Source organism: Pan paniscus, chromosome 8 (assembly GCF_029289425.2).
Source record: "Pan paniscus chromosome 8, NHGRI_mPanPan1-v2.0_pri, whole genome shotgun sequence".
NCBI classification, from domain to species: Eukaryota; Metazoa; Chordata; class Mammalia; order Primates; family Hominidae; genus Pan; species Pan paniscus.
The window spans coordinates 122,459,207-122,480,892 of record NC_073257.2 but is presented as its reverse complement, the minus strand read 5'-3'; the positions used below and the strand labels follow the sequence as shown (position 1 = coordinate 122,480,892).

The window sequence follows — 21,686 nt, the reverse complement described above, 5'->3', positions numbered from 1 at the left end:
TTGTGTTCTAGGGGTTCTTTTCTTCCAAGTGACTTCATGGTATTAGCTACTTAACACTTAAGCAAAGAATCATTAAAATAGCTTTTAGTCTTCAAAAGCTAAACAAACATAAGCTCTTGAACTTAAAACACAAGAAATTTTTAATATGTGAAAAAACAAAAGATTATATATGGCAACCAAAACACAGTTCTTCCCCCACAATATCTATCATTATGCACACAACAAAAAGATATTTTCAATATTTCTGCGCAGGTTTTCATTGAGCTTTGCTTCAAGTTCACCTAGTTCTTCTTCTGCTTTTCTAACATCTTTTTGCAATTCAAGTCGAGACTTCCTTGTGTCATAATAACCTCCAGTTAGAGCACCCCGATGGCTGACTTGGTCACCTATAAACAAAACATATGTAATAGGTCTGTACAACTTTTTTATTCAATGATAAATTGACTTATAGCAAAAAAACTAACCTACAGGCTTTAAGTAGATAATGAGAATTGAAAATAATTTAAACCACCCTGAAAAAATTTTGCTTTTCAATGCTAGAATTTTTTTTTTTTTTTTTTTTTTGAGACAGGGTCTTGCTCTTGTTGCTCAGGCTGGAGTGCAGTGGTGCGGTCATAGCTCACTGCAACCTCAAACTCCTGGATTCAAGTGATCCTCCTGCTTCAGCCTCCTGAGTGGCTAGGACTACAGGTGTGCACCACCACACCTTTTTTGTAGAGACCAGGTCTTGCTATGTGCCCAGACGGTTCTCGAACTCCTGCCCTCAAGTGATCCTCATGCTTCAGCCTCTTAAGTATCTGGGATTACAGAGTCAAGCCACTGTGCCCAGCCAAAATTTGCAGTCTTTAAAAAAAAAAAAAAAAAAAAAAAAAAAAAAAAAAAAAAAGACCCTCCAGTTGAACCTGAACATCTACCAGAGGGCAAGGAAGTGAAGACTAAAGAGGAAATATTAGTAGGACACAGGACCTAGCTTGAAATTTCCACTGGCCATATTTGGGAAAATTTGAGCATCAAAATAACAATACCAATGTAATAACATATTGAATTTAAAAAAAAAAAAATTCATGAATCACAATGATACTTTTTTAAAAAATGAAAATTGGAGACTCTTTTCTACAGAAGAGTGACAGCTAATAAATGCAGCAGCAATAACAGAATTTATGAATCACCATTTTGAAACCCCCCAGTGTAACAACTGATTCAGGCAAGAGTCAACAAAGGTGCTAAAGCAACTGAAGTTGTTGGGAGAACCTGACTTGAAGAATAATCTCACATATTATTCAATTACAAAGGAGCAAAGGGATACCTTTACAACGGAGAGATCTGCAGGTGATCAAACCTAATATCACTAACAATGGGACACATTATATGACACCATAAGTACATATCATTCATGTAGCATTCATGCCAACAATATTTAAACAATGATGAGGAAGCAATAAGACAAATCCAGAAAATGGAACTTTTCTGGATTTCTCTGGGTGGGGAGAAGGGAGCAGAAGGAACTGTCTTATATTTAAAGAATCTAGACCGGGCATGGTGGCTCACGCCTGTAATCCCAGCACTTTGGGAGGTTGAGGTGGGCGGATCACCTGAGGTCAGGAGTTCGAGACCAGCCTGACCAACATAGAGAAACCCCGTCTCTACTAAATACAAAATTAGCTGGGCATAGTGGCACATGTCTGTAATCCCAGCTACTTGGGAGGCTGAGGCAGGAGAATCGCTTGAACCTGGGAGGCGGAGGTTGTGTTGAGCTGAGATCATGCCACTGCACTCCAGCCTGGGCTCGAAACTCCATCTCAAAAAAAAATAGAAGACACTATACGCATACTTGATTTAATCCTAAATAGAAAAATATTTTAGGATAATTGAGAAAACTTGAATATGGATACTTTTTAGAGGATATTAGGTTAATGTTAAATTTCTTAGGTGTAACAATGATACTGTGGCTATACAAAAGAATGTTCTTATCGTTAGGAGATGCATGCTTAAATTTTAGAGATGACATGTGATGATGTTTTACTTATTCTTGGATGGTTCAAAAACAACCACAACAAACTGTACGTATACAGAAACAAAGCTTGGGGGGAGACGGGTTTACCTGCTTTCTTCAACAAGTAAAGAGGAAAAAAAAATTGAGGGCAGGTAAACTAAACCTATATACTGGAGGTTCTTAACCTGGATTTCAAAGATAAAATTCAGAAGATCTGTGATTTGAGTAGGAAAAAAATTTACATCTTTATTTTTATTAACCTCAAAATGAGATTTAGCATTTCCCTTCTATAACAAACACGACAAGAACCATAGTACTAGTATTAGTATCTGTGACTACCAAAAGAAGAGCTATTTTCATATTAGGTAACACTTGTCAGATGTCAAAATATTGTTTACATGTGTCAGTACTTCAAACTTATGGTAGCTGTTAGACCCACTACTATCTTGTTTTTTGAATACATTAAAGAATTATATAATATTTTTAAAAATAATAACCATGCAAATACAATTCATCTCCTTTGTGATCCAAAGTATTTTAATTTATGCATTAAAAACTGTGTTGAATGTGGCTTTTGTTGTGGAAAAGAAAAAAAGTAAAAATTAAAAATTAAAAAATTTTAAAAAAAATTGTGAAGAAAGATCCATAGGCTTCAAACAGCCAAAGCAGTCCACACTGCAAAAAAGGTTAAGAACCCCTGCTATACACCAAATGATCACATTTCAGAGACATCAACAAAATATCAAGTACGAACCCTGTCTGGACTCTTAATTGAACAAACCAACTATTTAAAAAACGATAAAATAATTGAAAATAAACTTTTCTTTTTTTTTTTGAGACAGGATCTTGATCTATCACCCAGGCTGGAGTGCAGGGGTGTGATGTTGGCTCACTGCACCCTCTGCCTCCCAGGTTTAAGCCATTCTCATGCCTCAGCCTTCTGAGTAGTTGGGATTACAGGTGTGCGCCACCACACCCAGCTAATTTTTTGTATTTTTAGTAGAGATGGGGTTTCACCATGTTGGCTAGGCTAGTCTTGAATTCCCTCCTCAAGTTATCCACCTGCCTCAGCCTCCCAAAGTGCTGGGGTTATATATAGATGTGAGCCACCACGCCCGGCCAAAGGATGAATTTTTCGAATACTCTCAAAACCAGAATGTCTCCAAAATACTGTAAGATATATTCATCAGACATGCATACAGCTCAACTGACATATTATACAGATTATATGTCTCTTTGTTTTTTGAGACAGAGTCTCGCTCTGTCACCCAAGCTGGAGTGCAGTGGCGTGATCTCGGCTCACTGCAACCACTGCCTCCCAGGTTCAAGCAATTCTCCTGCCCCAGCCTCCTGAGTAGCTGGGACTACAGGTGCACACCACCACACCCAGCTAATCTTTGTATTTTTAGTGGAGACAGGGTTTCGCCTCGTTAGCCAGGTTGGTCTTGAACTCCTGACTTCAGGTGATCCACCCGCCTCAGCCTCCCAAAGTGCTGGGATTACAGGCATGAGCCACTGCGCCCAGCCAGATTATATGTTTTAAATGATTTGTTAGAATTTATCTGTTTAAAGCTAAGAATTAGTATTACAAACCTTCCAAAGTAATACAGTCCATAGTGAAAGCACGGGCCAGCTGGGTTGAAACTTCCATGCTACGACAAATAAGGGTCTTTCCAAACACATGTTTGAAAGCTTTGTCAAATCTGGGATTGTACCTCAGTTTGCTGATCATAGGAATAGCATCCTAAAAATGAAATTTTGTCAACAGAGAGATCACAACACAGTTAACTAAGAACTTAGAATTACGAAATTACATCTTTATGAAATACAAATAAACCATAAACACCATTATATTTCAAAACGATTGGCGTTTTCCCTGAAGTAGTTAGAAGACTCATTCCACTAGAATATCCTGGTAATTTTGCTCTTGTAATCAAGGTTTTCAATAGTAGAGCCTAATAGTGCTAAAGAGTTTAGTGGTTCTGAAGCTAGACTGCCCAAATTCAAACACTCGTTTTACCATTTATCAGATGTGTACTGTGGACAAGTTGCTTAACTTCCTCAGATAATAGTTACTTTATCTACAAAATCGTAGACAATACATACCTTCCTTATAAAGTTGTGAAGACTAAATGAGTTAATATATGCAAAACTTACGATAGTATCTCTCACATAAAAGGGCTAAATATAAATAGTACTTCCTCAAAATGTTTTAATTTTACATATTTTATACATCTAAATTAGATATTCAGGAAAATATTTTGTCAGATAAAATTTCATTTCCTCTCTCCTAAACTGTTAGAACAGGGTTTTTAAAATTATGAAAATATATCCCATATATAGAAAAATGTAGTTAAGTATTCAGTGTAAATTAATAGAACACCAACATAACCACCACACAAGAAACAGAGCACTGCTGACACCCCAGAAGTCATGGGTGTGCTCCTTTCCTAATCACAAAGCAGTTACCTACAGTGGTTACCTGCCAGAAACGACCACTGCCATGACTGTGCTAATCACTTCCTTGCACTTCCCAGTTCTATATATATATATTTTTTTTTTGAGATGGAGTCTTGCTCTGTTGCCAGGATGAAGTACAGTGGCATGATCTTGGCTCACTGCAACCTCTGCCTCCCCAGTTCAAGTGATTTTCCCACTTCAGCCTCCCAAGTACCTGGGATTACAGGTGCCTACTACCATGTCCAGCTAATTTTTTGTATTTTTAGTAGAGACAGGGTTTTGCCATGTTGGCCAGGCTGGTCTTGAACTCCTAACCTCAGGTGATCCGCCCACCTCCCCCTCCCAAAGTGAGGGGATTACAGGCGTGAGCCACCGAGCCTGGCCCTAAGTTTGGTTTTGTTTACTCAGCGTAAATGGAACCACGATCCATGTATTCCTTTGTGTCTCGTTCCATTCATACATCATGTTTTTGAGACTCAATTTTTCTTACCCAAACTTCAAAGACAATTTGTAGATGTGATAGCAGAAAAAGTCAGACCCTTTGATAGCTTACAAGATTCTTAATGTTCCACTTAAATTATTGATCATTCTCATGGGGTTTCAGCTTTAACTTCAGAGGATGGTAAAACAGTTGATACTACCATCAACATTCTGAAGTCAAGTACCTCAAAGCAATTACACTGTTCTAAGAATGGTGTCTGAAGAATATTTTTAATCCACCTGAAGTGCACTTTTGTTATCAACAAAAGCAATATTATGCTTCCGAAGTCTATCACCTTACTAGCCATTTTTTCCATTTAATCCTAAGTACATCAAGACACTTTAAATCTATACATGACAGTTCCTTGGGAATCTTTCTCCAACTCCCTAACCTTAATTATGTCACTCCCAGATATGCTCTCAAAGTATCCTGTACTTACGCTTTTAACACTGCACATTTGCAATGATTTGTTTCATATCTTAGCTTTTTTCTCTTCTTTTTAAATGATCCTCCCACTTCAGCCTCCCAAGTAGCTGGGATTACAGGCGTGCGTCACCACACCAATCATAGCTGTGACTTCTGTCTCCCTCCCCAAAACCCACTCAGCACTAAGGTCCATGGGAAGACAGATATTTTTATCTCATACACCACTGAATCCCAGTGTATAGTGCCTGGGCACTAGCATGTGTTAGACTATGTGATTAAAAAATAACATAAAAGAGAAATACACCTTATCACACAATGACTCACATTGGTTTCAGGATAGGCTGTATCCCTGACATCTAACTTGTTAAGAGGCAGAAAAGTAACCTCTCCAGGAAGATTCATTTTATTAAACTCCATTAAAATCTTCGTGCTGACTTCATCTGAATCAACAATGTGATAAAATAACCTAAATATAAACAGAGTAAGACAAATCTTTATTGGTACTCAGGGTCTCCCCATGTTGCCCAAACTTATCAATCCTCCCACCTCAGCCTCCTGCATAGCTGGGACTAAAGGTGTGCACTTTAAAAATATTATAAACACTTAAGCATCAAACAGTTTTTTCCTATATAATCCAAATAATTTTTGAAAATAAGACTACTTTAAAAATTCCAATGGCGGGGAGGGAGAAACTCCCAAAAGGGGAAAGTTCTAGCTTCTATAATTAGGAACAAATACTTAGCATCTACTTCTTTAATTAGAAAGTTAAGGAACCGAGATATAAAAAGATAATGGAAGATATGTTGTACAAAAACTACAAAAGTTGTTTCTTAAGCTATTCTTATTCCCTCTTCTAAAAATGCTAAATATCAAGCAAAAGCTTTAACCTGTTTCCAGCAGTGACTTCCACGCATGTGTAGAAAGCTGGTTCACATTCAAAGTTATTCATTACAATACCATGATAGCCATTTTGAACATGCTGGTTTATTCCTTTTCGACGAAAGTGGTCTAGCACTTTGTTTATGCTGTCTATTCCATTTAAAATGGCCTGTAAGTTGTCAGAAATGAAAAATATTAAAATAATATCATCAATGGCACTCCTGGTAAGGAATGAGCCCACACCACCATACATTTTAAAAATATACCAGTGATTAAACTAAACATCCTCTCCAACAAACACATCACCTCCTCACAATATGCCAACTACATGTAACACCTTATATGATAGGTTCTGTTCTATAACAGTAGTGTTAAAAATGGGCTCTTTATCTGAACATCAAAAGTGCTATTAATAGTATGTGTAGTAATAAAACTATTTAATCTCTATCATTTCATATTTAGAAGATAATTTGGACTCCTATTTATCACTTGGAACCCATGACCTACACCTTGAAAGGTAAAAAATTATTACATAACGATTAACTCAATGACTCAGTGTAAACAGAGGTGATGAAAAGAACCTGCCCACCTTTCCTGTTGCTGCTCTAAGAAGTTGTTGCTTCTTTTCAAGATCTTCTCTTTTAGCAGCAAGTGCTTGCTGTTCTGCATTCTCTTCTCTCCACAAGTAGCTAATAAATAAAAAGTAGACTGTCTTTAATTTTAAACACATATGAGGATGCATTAACAGTATACAGTTTAGAATCAAAATACACAAAACAAGCCTGACCGGTTAACTTGTAACTTAAAGACCACATAACAGCTAGTAACGAACATTACTGAAAACATTAATGCACATTTTAGTCTATACTAACTTTCTTTCACTTTGTAGTTCATCTTTCTTATTTTTTACTTCGTAATATTTTCTGTCCAGTTCTTCTACTCGAGCTTTGACTTCATTAAGATCCTGGTCCAGTTTCTATGGAAATAAAAATAAATTTAAAATTCAATTTCATGAAACTAATCTACACCGATAGAAAGCAGATCAGTGGTTGCAGATGGATGGGGGAGGCGGACAAAAGGTGAGGGAGGAATTACAAAGGGGTATGGAAAACACTTTTGGGTAATAAACATGTTTATTGTCTTAACTGTGGTGATGGTTTTACAGATGTATACGTATGTCAAAACTCATCAAATTATATACTTTATTTTTGCCACTTTCCTGACTAGGAAAAATGATGTACACTAAATATGTACAATTTACTGTATGTGAATTATACCTCAATCATGCTGTTGAAAAATCCAATTTCAGTTTCTGTTTTTTTTGTTTTTTGTATTTTTAGTAGAGACGGGGTTTCACCGTGTTAGCCAGGATGGTCTTGATCTCCTGACCTCATGATCCGCCCGTCTCGGCCTCCCAAAGTGCTGAGATTACAGGCGTGAGACACTGCGCCCGGCCCCATTTCAGTTTTTAAAAGTTGTCTTTAGGCAAAAGAGCATACCACCAGAAAACACAAACCATTAAATACTATAAAACATGTTGCTAAAAGTTAATTTGTTCATTAGTGATCTAAATCTTCCTATTTCTATAATATACACTCCAGAATTTTAGAAAAAAAATTCTAAGTTCTCATAATAGTCCATTATATACTTTCATACTGCCCCCTCTACACACACACACAACAGAACACAAAAACTATTTTCACCTATTTTACATTCAAGAAAAATGAGTTAAAAATCTTGGCAGAACCTATAACAAATCTCTAAGAACCTAACATAAGATGCTGTTTCCTTAAGGAGAATTAATGAACTGTATTCATTAATTTAGTAGACTATACTGAGCTGAAAAAATCCAATAGCCTCATTGGCTAGAGTTTAATGAAGCTGACACTTCATCCACTTAGTGAAGTTACCAAAACCCCAGTATGTACCAGGCATTCTTAGAAGAGCTGGGGAATCATAAAAGACCAAAGCAAACAAAAATCCTTGCCTTATTGGGAAGCAATAAGACAAGCAAAATAAAGCTGAAGATCATCCTTCAGGGGAAGGGCTTCAAACTGCTTCATAAAGTAATTACATTCATCTGTTTGTATTATAACTAATTGTCAGATATCAAAGTAATTGTAAATATTCCCACAGAGTACTAACAATTATTCGTCCTCAGTAGTAACACTGACTTTTTGTCCAAAATTTTGATGGACAAAAGTCAATGTTACTACTAATTCTACTGACAAAGTCAATGTTACTACTGAGTCATAAAATCTTAGATTGGCCGGGCGCGGTGGCTCACACCTGTAATCCCAGCACTTTGGGAGGCCGAGGTGGGCAGCTCATGAAGTCAAGAGATGGAGACGATCCTGGGCAACATCGTGAAACCCCGTCTCTACTGAAAATACAAAAATTCGCCAGGCGTGATGGCACATGCCTGTAGTCCCAGCTACTGGGGGAGGCTGAGGCAGGAGAATCACTTGAACCCAGGAGGGGGAGGTTGCAGTGAGCCGAGATTGTGCCACTGCACTCCAACCTGGTGACACAGCGAGACTCTGTCTCAAAAAATCTTGGATAATCAGAATGACTTTTAACATCTTGGATAATTAAACCCTTTAATTCTACACATAAGGAATTTGGGACTCAGTGGTATCTGAAACCATAAAAGAGTTAACAAATTCCCTATGTAAAATTTAACTTTTCTGCAGCAATTACTTAATTCATCCCCAGGCTATCTGAACACATGCTAAAAGAAGAGTATAAACCTTGAAGAGTCAGTTTTCCTAAATTAATGTTTCAACTTTTACAGTCCTAAACAATTCAAAGACTGTTGTGTTATTAACTAGCATTACAGCTTACAGTATTTCTTTTTTTTTTTTTTTTTTCCTTTGAGATGGAGTCTCGCTCTGTCGTCCAGGCTGGAGTGCAGTGGTGCAATCTTGGCTCACTGCAAGCTCTGCCTCCCAGGTTCACGCCATTCTCCTGCCTCAGCCCCCCGAGTAGCTGGGACTACAGGCGCCCGTCACCACGCCCAGCTAATTTTTTGTATTTTTTAGTAGAGATGTGGTTTCACCGTGTTAGCCAGGATGGATGGTCTCGATCTCCTGACCTCGTGATCCGTCCACCTCGGCCTCCCAAAGTGCTGGGATTACAGGCGTAAGCCACTGCGCCTGGCAGCATACAGTATTTCTTAAGTCCTACATACTTTGTTTTTTTCCAGGTGTATCTGAACACTAATGGTTCCCTTTCTGACACCATGAGGCTACTCAGAACCAGTAATAAAGTAAGCTACCTATATTAAATTCAAAATATAATGTTTTGTAGACTTTATTAAATGCATTACAACCTGGAAAAGAGAAAACATTTAGTTTGCACTGAAACTATCTAAGAGCTTCCCCTTCTCCACAGCAGTTGCTACGGCCAAGATACCACTGACATAAGTTAGAAAAGTCTAAAAACTTAGTTTGATAAGTATGTAGGATACGTATCACATAAATGAACCGTAATAAAGCATAATAAAACCACCAGAAAGACATTTTATTTTTCATACTGCAGGTTTTAAAAATACACTGTGGAAAAATTAATTTAGGATAATACCAAGAGGCAAAAGGCTATTTACGCTGGGCGCGGTGGCTCACGCCTGTAATCCCAGCACTTTGGGAGGCTGAGGTGGGCGGATCACCTGAGGTCAGGAGTTCGAGACCAGCCTGACCAACATGGTGAAACCCTGTCTCTACTAAAATACAAAAATTAGCCAGGCGCAGTGGTGGGCGCCTGTAATCTCAGCTACGTGGGAGGCTGAGGTAGGAGAATTGCTTGAACCCAGGAGGCAGAGGTTGCAGTGAGCCAAGATCGCACCATTGCACTCCAGCCTGGCAACAGAGTGGGACTGTCTCAAAAAAAAGGCTATTTACATAACAAAATCAGCACTATAAAATCATCTCTGTCCAAAGGAAAGGCTTCATCTTCACAAGTGGTCATTCTGATAACCAAAAGTGTGGCTGGAATACTGGAAAATAATGAACTTCAAGCATGACAAAAAATGAATAAATTCTCTCACTGGAGGCGCCTTCAAAAAGGGCATCTGCTGTGGTTGGTTTCATAAACTCAAGAGAAAACTCATTTTATTTCAAGAAAGGAGGTGTTAACTATCAGTTCAGACTATACTAACCATATAAAGAACTGCCTGGATTAACCCAACTTTTCCACTCCTTCCACAAAGTATCACAACTAAAACCCACAGCACGACTGGACTTCCAAGAACAGCAGGCTACACTCCTGGCAATTTTACCTACCTATTATTTATGCCTACAGAAGGTGTTGTGTTTGCTCCCCACTATATATTTTTTTCTTTATGTAAAGTGAGAATATGAGTACAAAGAAAACAGCTCTTTCTTTAAAACTTCACTGAGGTTTTGGAAACATTTAAAGGTGAGTCACCAAAAACTTGAAGTGGGCAAATCACTATAACAGATTAGGGGCCAGGCATGGTGGCTCACACCTATAATCCCAGCACTTTGGGAGGCCGAGGCGGGCAGGTCACAAGGTCAAGAGATCGAGACCATCCTGGCTAACACAGTGAAACCCCATTCTACTAAAAATACAAAAAATTAGCCAGGCGTGGTGGCATGTGCCTGTGGTCCCAGCTACTTGGGAGGCTGAGGCAGGAGACTTGCTTGAACCCGGGAAGCGGAGGGTGCAGTGAGCCAAGATTGCGCCACTGCACTCCAGCCTGGGCGACAGAGCAAGACTCCATCTCCAAAAAAAAAGAAGAGATTAGGGACAAATAATTATATATAATATACAATTAATAAGTACATAAATATTAATATATGTACTTTATAACAAATAATTAAAAATGTCAAGTCCCAAAAGTCAAGAAAAAACTGAAGAACTGGTCCAGATTAAAGCAGATAAAAGAAACATGACAACTACATGTAACATAAGATGCTGGAATACCAAAAAATGATTTTTAAAAAAAAAAATATTACACCAGGCGTGGTGGCTCACGCCTGCAATCCCAGCACTTTGGAAGGCTGAGGCGGGTGGATCTCGAGGTCAGGAGTTCAAGACCAGCCTGGCCAAGATGGTGAAACCCCACCTCTACTAAAAATACAAAAAAATTAGCCGGGCGTGGTGGCAGGCACCTGTAATCCCAGCCACTCGGGAGGGTGAGGCAGAGAATTGCTTGAACTCGGGAGGTGGAGGTTGCAGTGAGCTGAGATCATGCCACTGCACTCCAGAATGGGCGACACAGTGAGACTCGTATCAAAAAAAAAAAAAAAAAAATTGTTACTATCAGCTGGGCACGGTGGCTCACGCCTGTAACCCCAGCACATTGGGAGGCTGAGGCGGGCAGATCACCTGAGGTTGGGAGTTTGAGAGCAGCCTGACCAACATGGAGAAACCCCATCTCTACTAAAAATACAAAATTAGCTGGGCTTGGTGGTGCATGCCTGTAATCCCAGCTACTCAGGAGGCTGAGGTTGCAGTGAGCCGAAATTGCACCATTGCACTCTAGCCTGGGCAACAAGAGCCAAACTCCATCTCAAAAAAAAAAAAGTTACCAACAAGCTATTTTAGACATATGTTGTGACATCTTGTTAAATTAAGGGTATGTAAGACACATGCTACCAATTCATAAAAACATATTTTAAGCTGGGCACAGTGGCTCATGCTTCTAATCCCACCACTTTGGGAGGCCAAGGTCGGAGGATTGCTTAAGCCCAAGATTTCGAGACCAGCCTAGGCTACATGGCAAGACCTCGTCTCTACAAAAAAATAAATAAAAATTTTGCTGGGTCTGGTGATACATGCCTGTGGTCCCAGTTAGGAGGCTAAGGATGGAGGATCGCTGAGCCTGGAAGGTGGAGGCTGCAGTGAGTTGTGTTTGTACCACTGCACTCCAGATTGGGTGACAGAACAAGACCCTATCTCAAAAAAATTAAAAATACATACATACATTTTAATATACTTAATCTACATAAAGGCTCAATGACATGAATATTCTTTAAAAAAGAGAACTATATGTATATTAAATTGTGCAGGCCTTTTCTAAATAAGTGTCTGTCATATTTTAAGAGCAACATGTAGACTTATTTAAAAAGAAAACTTGAAGTAGATAAAACTAAACACATTTATCTCTTCTGAAAGATTTTTACAAAGCAGCTATAAAAGTTCTTACATTATACTGCTCCAGATTTTTCTCTTTATTTGCTTCAGTGTCTTCCAAATCCTTATGTATAGCAGCAATCTGTCTTTTCTTGTCATTAATAGCCTGATCTAAAGACTTGAGTTCCTTTTTAATCCACTTATCCCTTTCTTCTTTTGATGTAAACTGGCTTCCTCGACCCTGCTTTGCATAAAGATCCGTTCTTTCCTGGGTAGCTTGAGCCAATCTACACAAAATAGAAGCGAATGGGATGAAAAGGAGAATAATCACCAAGTTTAATTGTAACCAATAATGTCAACTGCACACAGAAACATAAAGCCATTTTTCAAAACGATACAAGAAGAATTAAGTGTAAAAAGCAGCTACTATATAATTGAGCTCCTTGGACAACCTAGTTTTACATAATATGATGTAGAAAGTTAAAGTGTTGGTGAAAGTTCTCAGACCTAGCAATTCCTCGTTCTTCTTTCTCTTTCACACTGTTGAATTTGGGTTCTGTTTCTGCCAGTTCTTTCTGCTTTTCTTCTATTTTTTCAAGCAGCTTCTGCCTCTCTTTTAATAAACGTTTCTGTAAATAAAGTAAAAATGCAAACTGCTTTAAATTTTTTGCATAATTTAGGTCTAGCATAAATGTTTTCTCAGGAAAAAAACTTCATGAGAAAACCCACCTGTAACATGAAACTCTTTTTTAATGTAAGAAACAAAGGGACAGTACCAAGTTGTTACTTGAGTACAAATTATGTTAACGTAGCAAAGCTTAAAAAAAAATTCCAACACATACCAGTCACAGAAAGGGCTGTCTTCTACAGTTGCTACTCACCTGAACATTCACATCTTTCATTTTTAGCATTTTAACTTACCCTTTGTTCACTATTGCCTGCTAGTTCATCTTGTAAATCCTTGGCTTTAAGCTCCAACTTAGTCCTCTGCTTAATTTGCTCTTGTCTTTCAGCACTAAGCTGTTCTTTTTCTTCTTTCATAGCTGAAATTTTTGTTTTCAATTCTCTAACTTGGCGTTCGATATCCTATTCAAAAGTATTAAACAGAAAATAATGCAATTAGAAGTACAATAGCAGAATTGTGACACCATTAATTCTCTTTCACTTAATGTTTAGTACTACTCTGTCCGTTCAATATTCAATTCCTCTAACTCTCCCTTGTGTAATCATTCCATAATTCTGGTACAAAAGGGTTTACTATGGTCAAAAACATACGATGGCTGGACATGCTTGCTCATGCCTGTAAACTCAGCACTTTGGGAGGCCCAGGTGGGAGGACTCCTTGAACCCAGGAGTTCAAAACCAGCCTGGGCAACATACTGAGATTCCATCTCTTCAAAAAATAAAAAAAATAGGAGGCTGAGGTGGGAGGATCACTTGAGCTTGAGAGATCAAGGCTGCAGTGAGCTGTGATCTCACCACTGCACTCCAGCCTGTGCAATGGAGTGAGACCCTGTCTTTCAAAAAAAAAAAAAAAAAAAACTTCAGGAGGCTGAGGCAGAAGGATCACTTGAGCCCAGGAGTTCGTGACCAGCCTGGGCAACATGGTAAGACCTTGTCTCTACAATATATTTAAAAACTAGACAGGTGTGGTGATACACACCTGTGCTCCCAGCTATTCAGGAAGCTGCCGCAAGAGGATTGCCTGAGCCCAGGAAGTCAAGGCTACAACGAGCCATGATGGCACCACTGTACTCCAGCCTGGATGACAGAACAAGACCCTGTCTCAAAAGTAAAAAGTAAGTTAACATGAACCTTGTTTATAATCTTACCTCCATTTTATCTCTTGCATCCTGCTGAGCATCTCTTAATTGTCTGGATTTTTCTCCACTAGTCTCTCGCTTAGCAGAAAGCTAAGAAAAAAAAACAACTTATCATATCTAACTCATTTTGTAATTACTAAATATTTCATAACATCTAATAAAAATTTTTCTATTAAAATAAACCAAAAGTAACCGCTCAAATTTTTTACAAAAATTTTAAAAATGATTTTAAACTAGAAAACTGAAGCACTAAATTTTTGTACAAAATGTGTAGTTTAGGATATACTACAACTACAAGAAGCCTTCAAAATGGCTTTCCTCTCATCTTGTCTGCCTAATACCACCATCTGATTATATTTCAGATAATACTACATAGAAAGGACCACATGGCTAATTTCCTTGAACTAAAAAAACTTGCTGACTAATAAATTCATTGAGAGGTTTTTTTAAGTTTCTATTTAAAATCACTGAAAAGTGTAATTATGGCCTGAGTTTAACAAATTCATAAAAACAAAATTAATCTGATTTTAAGTGTCACAGGTAAATATTTTACCTCATCAAGTTTGGCACGAGTCTCATTAAGTTCCTGATTGTAAATGGTATATTCCAGGGCTCGTCTCATTTTATCCCACTTCTGATACTGAGCTAGTTCTTCCTTTTCTTCCTCTAGAGTATGTAATCTCTCTTCAATGTATTTTAACAACTCATTGATTTTTTCCCGTTTGCCCTCTTAAAAGAAATGGGGAGAGAGGTGGAAGAATTGAATAAGATTTTTATGTAATATCACTTCTTAAATATACCTTGAATTAAATTATTTTTAAGAACTGTAGCATTATTTCTTTGATGTGATGTGGTAACCCAATTTAAAATACTAAAATAGCAATTAGCCCATTTATGCCGGAGGTTGCAAATTTTTTTCTGTGAAAAATCAGACCTTGGCAATGACCTTGAGCAGTAGAATATAAGTAACATCCACAAGCTTAGGATTCCAATAATGGAATGCTAGGCATAAATGGCTTAAGATCCTTTATTATGAAAAGCACCAGAGAACAAATTTACACATGGTGACACTGGTTCTTTTATAACATGTAGTAAGGGCCTCAGTTTAAGCTTCCTTTTAAAAAGTCAGTGTGCCAGCCAGGCGCAGTGGCTCATATGAGTAATCCCAGCACTTTGAGAGGCCAAGGCAGGTGGATCATCTGAAGTCAGGAGTTCGAGATCAGCCTGGACAACATGGTGAAACCCTGTCTCTACTAAAAATACAAAAATTAACTGAGTATGGTGGTGGGCACCTGTAATCCCAGCTACTCAGGGAAGCTGAGGCAGGAGAATCACTTGAACCCGGGAGGCAGAGGTTGCAATAAGCAGAGATCGCGCCACTGCACTCCAGCCTGGGTGACAGAGCAAGACTCCATCTCAAAAAAAAAAAAAAAAAGAAAAAGTCAGTGTGCGTTTCCACAATATTTTTAAAAGCTACTAACATCATTGGTGTTATGGATTCTCAATTTTTATTAATAACAGCATTATCTACTGCTGTCATATACTAAACACCTACTATATTCCCATCATGGAGCCACTCTGTCACAAAAACAGTAATTTGCAACAAAAAAATAAGGCAGTATCCCATTTATTTTACCTGTTTCTTTCATTAAGGAGATGCTTTCTTCCTTTCGTTCGTCATACACTCTAGTACCAGCTACTTCTCTTAATAGCTTTAATCTCTGAGAATCTGGTGCTGTTGCCATCTGGTTGATCTAAAATTTTTAGAAAAATAATCATTACATAGCTGTAGCCTCCGTTTAAGAAGAAGAACTCCACGTTGAAAGGTTTTTAATACACATGAAGGTGTTGGGTATCCCTTATGCAAAATGGTTAGAAACCAGAAGTGTTACAGATTTTAGATTTTTTCAAGTTTTGGAATATTTGCATTTATACTTACCAGGTGAGCAACCCAAATCCAAAAATTTGAAATCCAAAATGTTCCAACAAGCATTTCCTTTGAATGTCATGTCCACACTCAAAAGGTTTCAGATTGTAGAGCATTTTGTATTTCAGACTTTTGAATTTGGGACATGCCAAGTTTTAAATAGATTATGATTTGCCTAATGTCATTTGTATAGTAGGCATGCCTACATATCTATGTCTCCTTTACTTAAATGAAATTTACCAAATAAAATCCAAATACAACTGTTACGTTCATAACTCTCCTTTATGAATAGGGCTAACAAGTGAAGGAGTATCTCACACCATCATCTTTTTCTTAGTCAATATGATAAGGTATAAAAGATGAGCTCCATTCTCAAAAAACAAAGTATTTTTATAAGGGAAAACCATCACTGACTACACTTTTTTTTAAAGCTACAATAATATATTAAAAGTCAATTCTTCCTCAGTTCCCATGGGGATTGGTTCTAGGACCCCCTGCAGGTACCAAAATCCAAGGATGCTCAAGTCCCTTATATAAAATGGCATAGTATTTGCATATAACCTATGCACATCCTTCCATATACTTTAATATCTAGATTAATTATAATAATACAATGTAAATGCTACGTAAATAGTTTTACTGTATTTTTAAATTTGTATTATTTCTTATTGTACTGTTTTAAAATTTTATTTAAATATTTTTGATCCATGGTTGGCTGAATTTGCAGATGTGGAACCTACAGATACAGAAGGCTAACGATATGACAAAAATAGTATGCTTTAAATATAGAGAGAATGGTACAACTTAAGTGCCATGCAACTTAATATATAACAAGTATCCCTAAATGTCAAAAATGATATCACTGCATTAAAAAATTGAAATTATCTCTAAGAAAATATGGTCTATCAAAAGTATCTACATCAAAGAATCATCCTTCAGATCCTCATTATTGAACGCTCCAATTATACATATTGGTTCATGCAATTTACTCACTTAAAAATTATTTTTCAAATGGCTACAACATATGTGCCACTGCTGGGCACTGGAAAAGAGCAAACAAAGCAGAAAAGGTCCCGCCCTCATGGAGCTTACATTCTAATGGAAAAAGACAGAAAATAAGTACTATCATAACAGTGTAAGTGTTATGAAGAAAAAACAGATTAAGGAAATAAAGCACATAGGGTTGAGGGGACCGCAATGCTTTCAGATGAGGCAATCAAGGATGGCATACGGGCAGAAACTGAAATGAAGTAAAAGGGCCTAGATTGACAGCAGACGGATCTCAGAAAAGTGCTCTTTCAAATCAGCCTCCATTTAAAAAAATTTATCTCCCACAAATAGTTAAATCGGAAAAAAACTTGTTCTTCCAGTAACACATTTTCTAAAACTGAAACTCCATATTCTTCCTAATCACTTCTTCTAAATGCTAACTTTCCAATACATATCTAGAAAAAAAGGCCTACAGTATAAAATAAGTGAATATTCTTTGAGAATTTTCCCTAGTCCAAAAAAAAAGTGAAAGTATATGAGAAGAGAGCAGAACAATCAGTTAAAAAAGTTTGTAGTTTGGCTGCTGAAAAAATGTAAAAACAATCCCTATTAGGGAAAATAACACGTAGCAAAATGGCAGATTTCTGGTAATGTTAGCTTTTCAGTATTTTAATTATGATAAATAATTAGGTAACACAAAATATTAATTTTAGAAAGTTTTTCAAATGTGATTTTTATAGAATTCCTACAATATTCTTAATTACTGCAACATTCATAAGCCAATAATGTCTTCCCATACTTTCACCTCAGTAAGTAATACCAGTCACTAGGAAAACAAGATCCACTTAATATGCTGAAATACTTCCATCTCAACATGCAATGGACCTATTTGGTACTTTACGGCCATGTAAAAGAATATGGCCATTTTTGCTTCAGCTTAACCACTCAAATCAATAAACCAAATTCATCACTCAAGAATTACTCAGAAAACAAATTCTACTTAAAAAGGACATACAATTGTTTTACCTTTCCTTGTTTAACAATATAATACGGATTGCTTCGAGAAAAACCAGCGCTTTCAAGGAGGTTCATCACATCATTTTTCCTGTTGACAAACAATGAAATTACTTTCCGATAAATAATTTTAAAGCACCATTAAGCAATGAGTAGAGTAGCCCCTGGGTTGATAGCCTTAGGGAGGAAAGATCAGTAATTAAACCATCTGTATCATCCTCAGAACTTTCTGATTCTTATGTTTATCCTCTATATGTTGACTTGTTGAAGATGAAGCAAATATTCCTCATATATGAAGCAGGTAAAAGAATACTTTTACTCTTTTGTAAGGAAATCATAAAATTGCGGGCTGGGCGCAGTGGCTCATGCCTCTAACCCCAGCACTTTGGGAGGCCAAGGCAGGCAGATCACAAGGTCAAGAGTTCGAGACCAGCCTGCCAACATGGTGAAACCCTGTCTCTACTAAGAATACAAAAAGTAGCCGGGTGTGGTGGTGCCTGCCTGCAATCCCAGCTACTCAGAAGGCTGAGGCAGCAGAATAGCTTGAACCCGGGAGGTGGAGGTTGCAGTGAGCCGAGATTGCGCCACTGCACTCCAGCCTGGGCGACAGAGCAAGACTCTGTATTGGGAAAAAGAAAAATGCTGGCTGGGCGTGGTGGCTCATGTCTGTAATCCTAGCACTTTAGGAAGCCGAGGTGGATAATTTGAGGCCAAGAGTTCGAGACCAACCTGGCCAACACAGCAATACCCCATCTCTATTTAAGTACATATTCAATTTTTTTAAAAAAAAGAAAAATGCTTACGTGACCATCTTCTTGTCTAAGAAATACTGATCCTTTTTGGCACCAATAACTCTTCGAAGTGAAACTTCTTCTTTATCGATCTAAGAAAAAATGTAAAAGCCCACAGTTAATTTAATAGTAAAGGAGAAAACTTTTTAAATAAGGTCATTTTAAAGTCCTTGCCCATAACTATTTATTTTAAAATTTCAATTATCTCACTAAAAATACTACTACAAATACTCAATACTCTTAACCAAGACACTTTTCACAACAGTTTGTACATTCCCATTTGTTAACAGAGTATTCATTGTCATTTTAAGATAAAATCAGTATATAAACTGTAATTATTATAACAAATTATAAAAGCTTAAAAAGTTTCAAAGTATGAAGAAAATCAGCTAAACCAATTAAATTCTCAACATTACTTTAAAAAAAAAGTTACTTACTGGTAACCGGTTGTCTGAATTATCAAAAATAATCTCCACAAAAGCAGAAATAACACGAGGACCAGTACCTTCCTAAAAATGAAAGAAGTGAGATTTGCCATTTAAGTTGTATATTCATATCCTTTAAAGGATTCTTAAAGTCTAGGGCATAATAACAAGTCTGATTCAATGGAGAAAAATTTCTGCTAGATTCATATATACACACACACACTAATCTAACGTCTCTGCTCTTTTGGCAAGAGGGATACATACTTTGGGGATACCCCCAGAGTTATAGTATATATCCCTCTTGCCAAAACAGCAGAGATGTTAGATTAGGACAACAAAACTTCTCAACCAAATAGCTTTTGATTCTAAATAAAAAATAAGAACTATGCAAGACATGTCAAAGTTAGATATCCTTAAATATGATTCTACAGACCACTTTATTAGACTGCAAGACTGGGGACATTTAACTCTACCTATTTGCTAATATCTAATACACCATGAGGCTTTTCTCTTACAGTCTCATTTTAATGCTGCAAAGAAATCCTAATAAATCATGGGATAATTACCAAAAGTCTGTTTTTTAAAAAAAATTGAGACATTCTACAGTTCTAAATCTATTATAGAAATATACACATTTAACATGTGTCACATTTAAACCAATCTATGACACAAAAACTATGGTACCAAGTCCAGATACCTTCCAGATTATAGAAACTATGTAGTAAATACAATGAAGAACTGTACCAAAGAGGTTATTAATTATTTTAATGCCAATCTGAAAAACCTAAAAAGAATTTTTCTATAGGAAATCAATTCTGATTACTGGGCTACAAATTCAAACTAAACAAGGGGAAAAGACAGACGAGCTAAACAAAACAATTTCCTATGTGTGAGAAACACTGTTAAGACATATTGAGGAATTTCATTTTCTAGTCTTTAATAAACAATATTCAAATCAGAAGGATTAATCATTTTATTGTAGTCTTTCATGATTTTCTATCCTAAAATTACTTTAGTCCATTACTCATATTTTTTTCCACATCACATTGGTAATGTGCCAATGTCCTAACAAGGTTTGAGGGAGGCATGACTCACATGAACACGAAAACCCAATCATCGTGCTTATGCATTACAAAAGGACCCACTTAATAAAATATCCTAACTCACATTACTGTAAATATACAGGTGGACCCCAACTTACGACGGTTCAACAAATGGCTGAATGACAACGTGATAGCAGTCTACATTCAGTAGAAACCATAATTTGAGTATCCATAAAATCAGTTTTTTACTTTCAGCATAGTATTCAATAAATTATATGACAGATTCAACACTTTATTATAAAACAGACTTTGTGTTAGATCATTTTGCTCAACTGTAGGCTAATGTCCATTTTTGACTTATGGTATTTTCAGTTTATGATAGGTTTATTAGGACATAACCCCGCTGTAAGTTGCAGAACATCTCTACTGTTTTTCATACTGGAAAATGATGTTTACTATCTAAGTACAAATATGGCTAAAACAACAAACAACTTGTATGTTGTTTAGTTTGCAATGGTTGTTTCTCTATGTTCCAAATTAATTTTTGGTTCTGCATCTTAAAGTTCCTAATCTGCAATCTCAAACTCTTCTTTCTCCTCAGCAAACCTGCTTCTTAAGCCTTTGCAGATCACATCCTTAAAGAAATGTACATGGAGGACATACCCACCTATAGGCAAATCCTATAATTTTCTCCTAACCATCACATAAAAATTAGGCCTTTATCTGGCATTAACATGTTAGGCTAAATTTCACAGCAGAATAAAACACTTATGATATATATCCTGTCTCCTTTAAGACATTTATATGGAGGACATATCCATCTATAGGCAAATCCTATAATTTTCTCCTAAACCACTGTATAAAAATTGGGCTTTTATCTGGCATTAACATGTTAGGCTAAATTTCACAGCAGAGTAACACACTTATGAGATAGATTGTGTCTTGTTCACAAAGAATCTGAAACTTGAACAAATGCTTTTTTAACCAGCATGGAAAATTTATTTTTAAAATACATGTAATATCAATAATGTCTTAAAGCAGTCTCACTCACATGCAATAAAGCCAACCGCTGTTCTGGACGAAGATGACTAAACTCATCACTGAGAACAAACTGAATTGCTAGAAATACAAAAACAACTATTAGTATACCCTAAAAAGGTGTTTATAACTTATTTATAACTTCCCACACCTCAATAGAACATAGTGTGTCTGGTAATAGACAATGCAAATAAATTATCTGTTTCATATGGACAAAAGGAAATGCAGAAAATGTGCCTGCACATCAGACTAATCAGGTAGGAAATGATATAAGAAAAATACTGAGAAGTTTTCATCGAA

The 21,686-nt window shown here is 36.9% G+C and overlaps 1 protein-coding gene and 1 non-coding gene across 3 annotated transcripts in view; both read right to left on the bottom strand.

The window, feature by feature from the left end:
• SMC3 (structural maintenance of chromosomes 3) overlaps positions 1–21,686 on the bottom strand; it is a 37,851-nt gene that overhangs the window by 7,839 nt on the left and 8,326 nt on the right. For both annotated transcript variants that reach the window (XM_014346593.4, XM_063607530.1), the window contains exons 4-19: positions 21,400–21,467; positions 19,318–19,389; positions 18,893–18,972; positions 18,102–18,180; positions 15,795–15,912; positions 14,712–14,887; positions 14,168–14,248; positions 13,257–13,421; positions 12,843–12,964; positions 12,409–12,622; positions 7,112–7,215; positions 6,829–6,928; positions 6,248–6,408; positions 5,685–5,826; positions 3,587–3,737; positions 234–386 (exon numbers count right to left, since the gene is read on the bottom strand). In XM_014346593.4, coding sequence (XP_014202079.1) covers positions 234–386; positions 3,587–3,737; positions 5,685–5,826; positions 6,248–6,408; positions 6,829–6,928; positions 7,112–7,215; positions 12,409–12,622; positions 12,843–12,964; positions 13,257–13,421; positions 14,168–14,248; positions 14,712–14,887; positions 15,795–15,912; positions 18,102–18,180; positions 18,893–18,972; positions 19,318–19,389; positions 21,400–21,467 — 1,986 coding nt within the window. The remainder of the gene's footprint in view (positions 1–233; positions 387–3,586; positions 3,738–5,684; positions 5,827–6,247; positions 6,409–6,828; positions 6,929–7,111; positions 7,216–12,408; positions 12,623–12,842; positions 12,965–13,256; positions 13,422–14,167; positions 14,249–14,711; positions 14,888–15,794; positions 15,913–18,101; positions 18,181–18,892; positions 18,973–19,317; positions 19,390–21,399; positions 21,468–21,686) is intronic.
• LOC112441101 (small nucleolar RNA U13) lies at positions 20,345–20,446 on the bottom strand. Its single transcript, XR_003029077.1, has one exon. It is a non-coding gene; the product is annotated as a small nucleolar RNA U13 (small nucleolar RNA).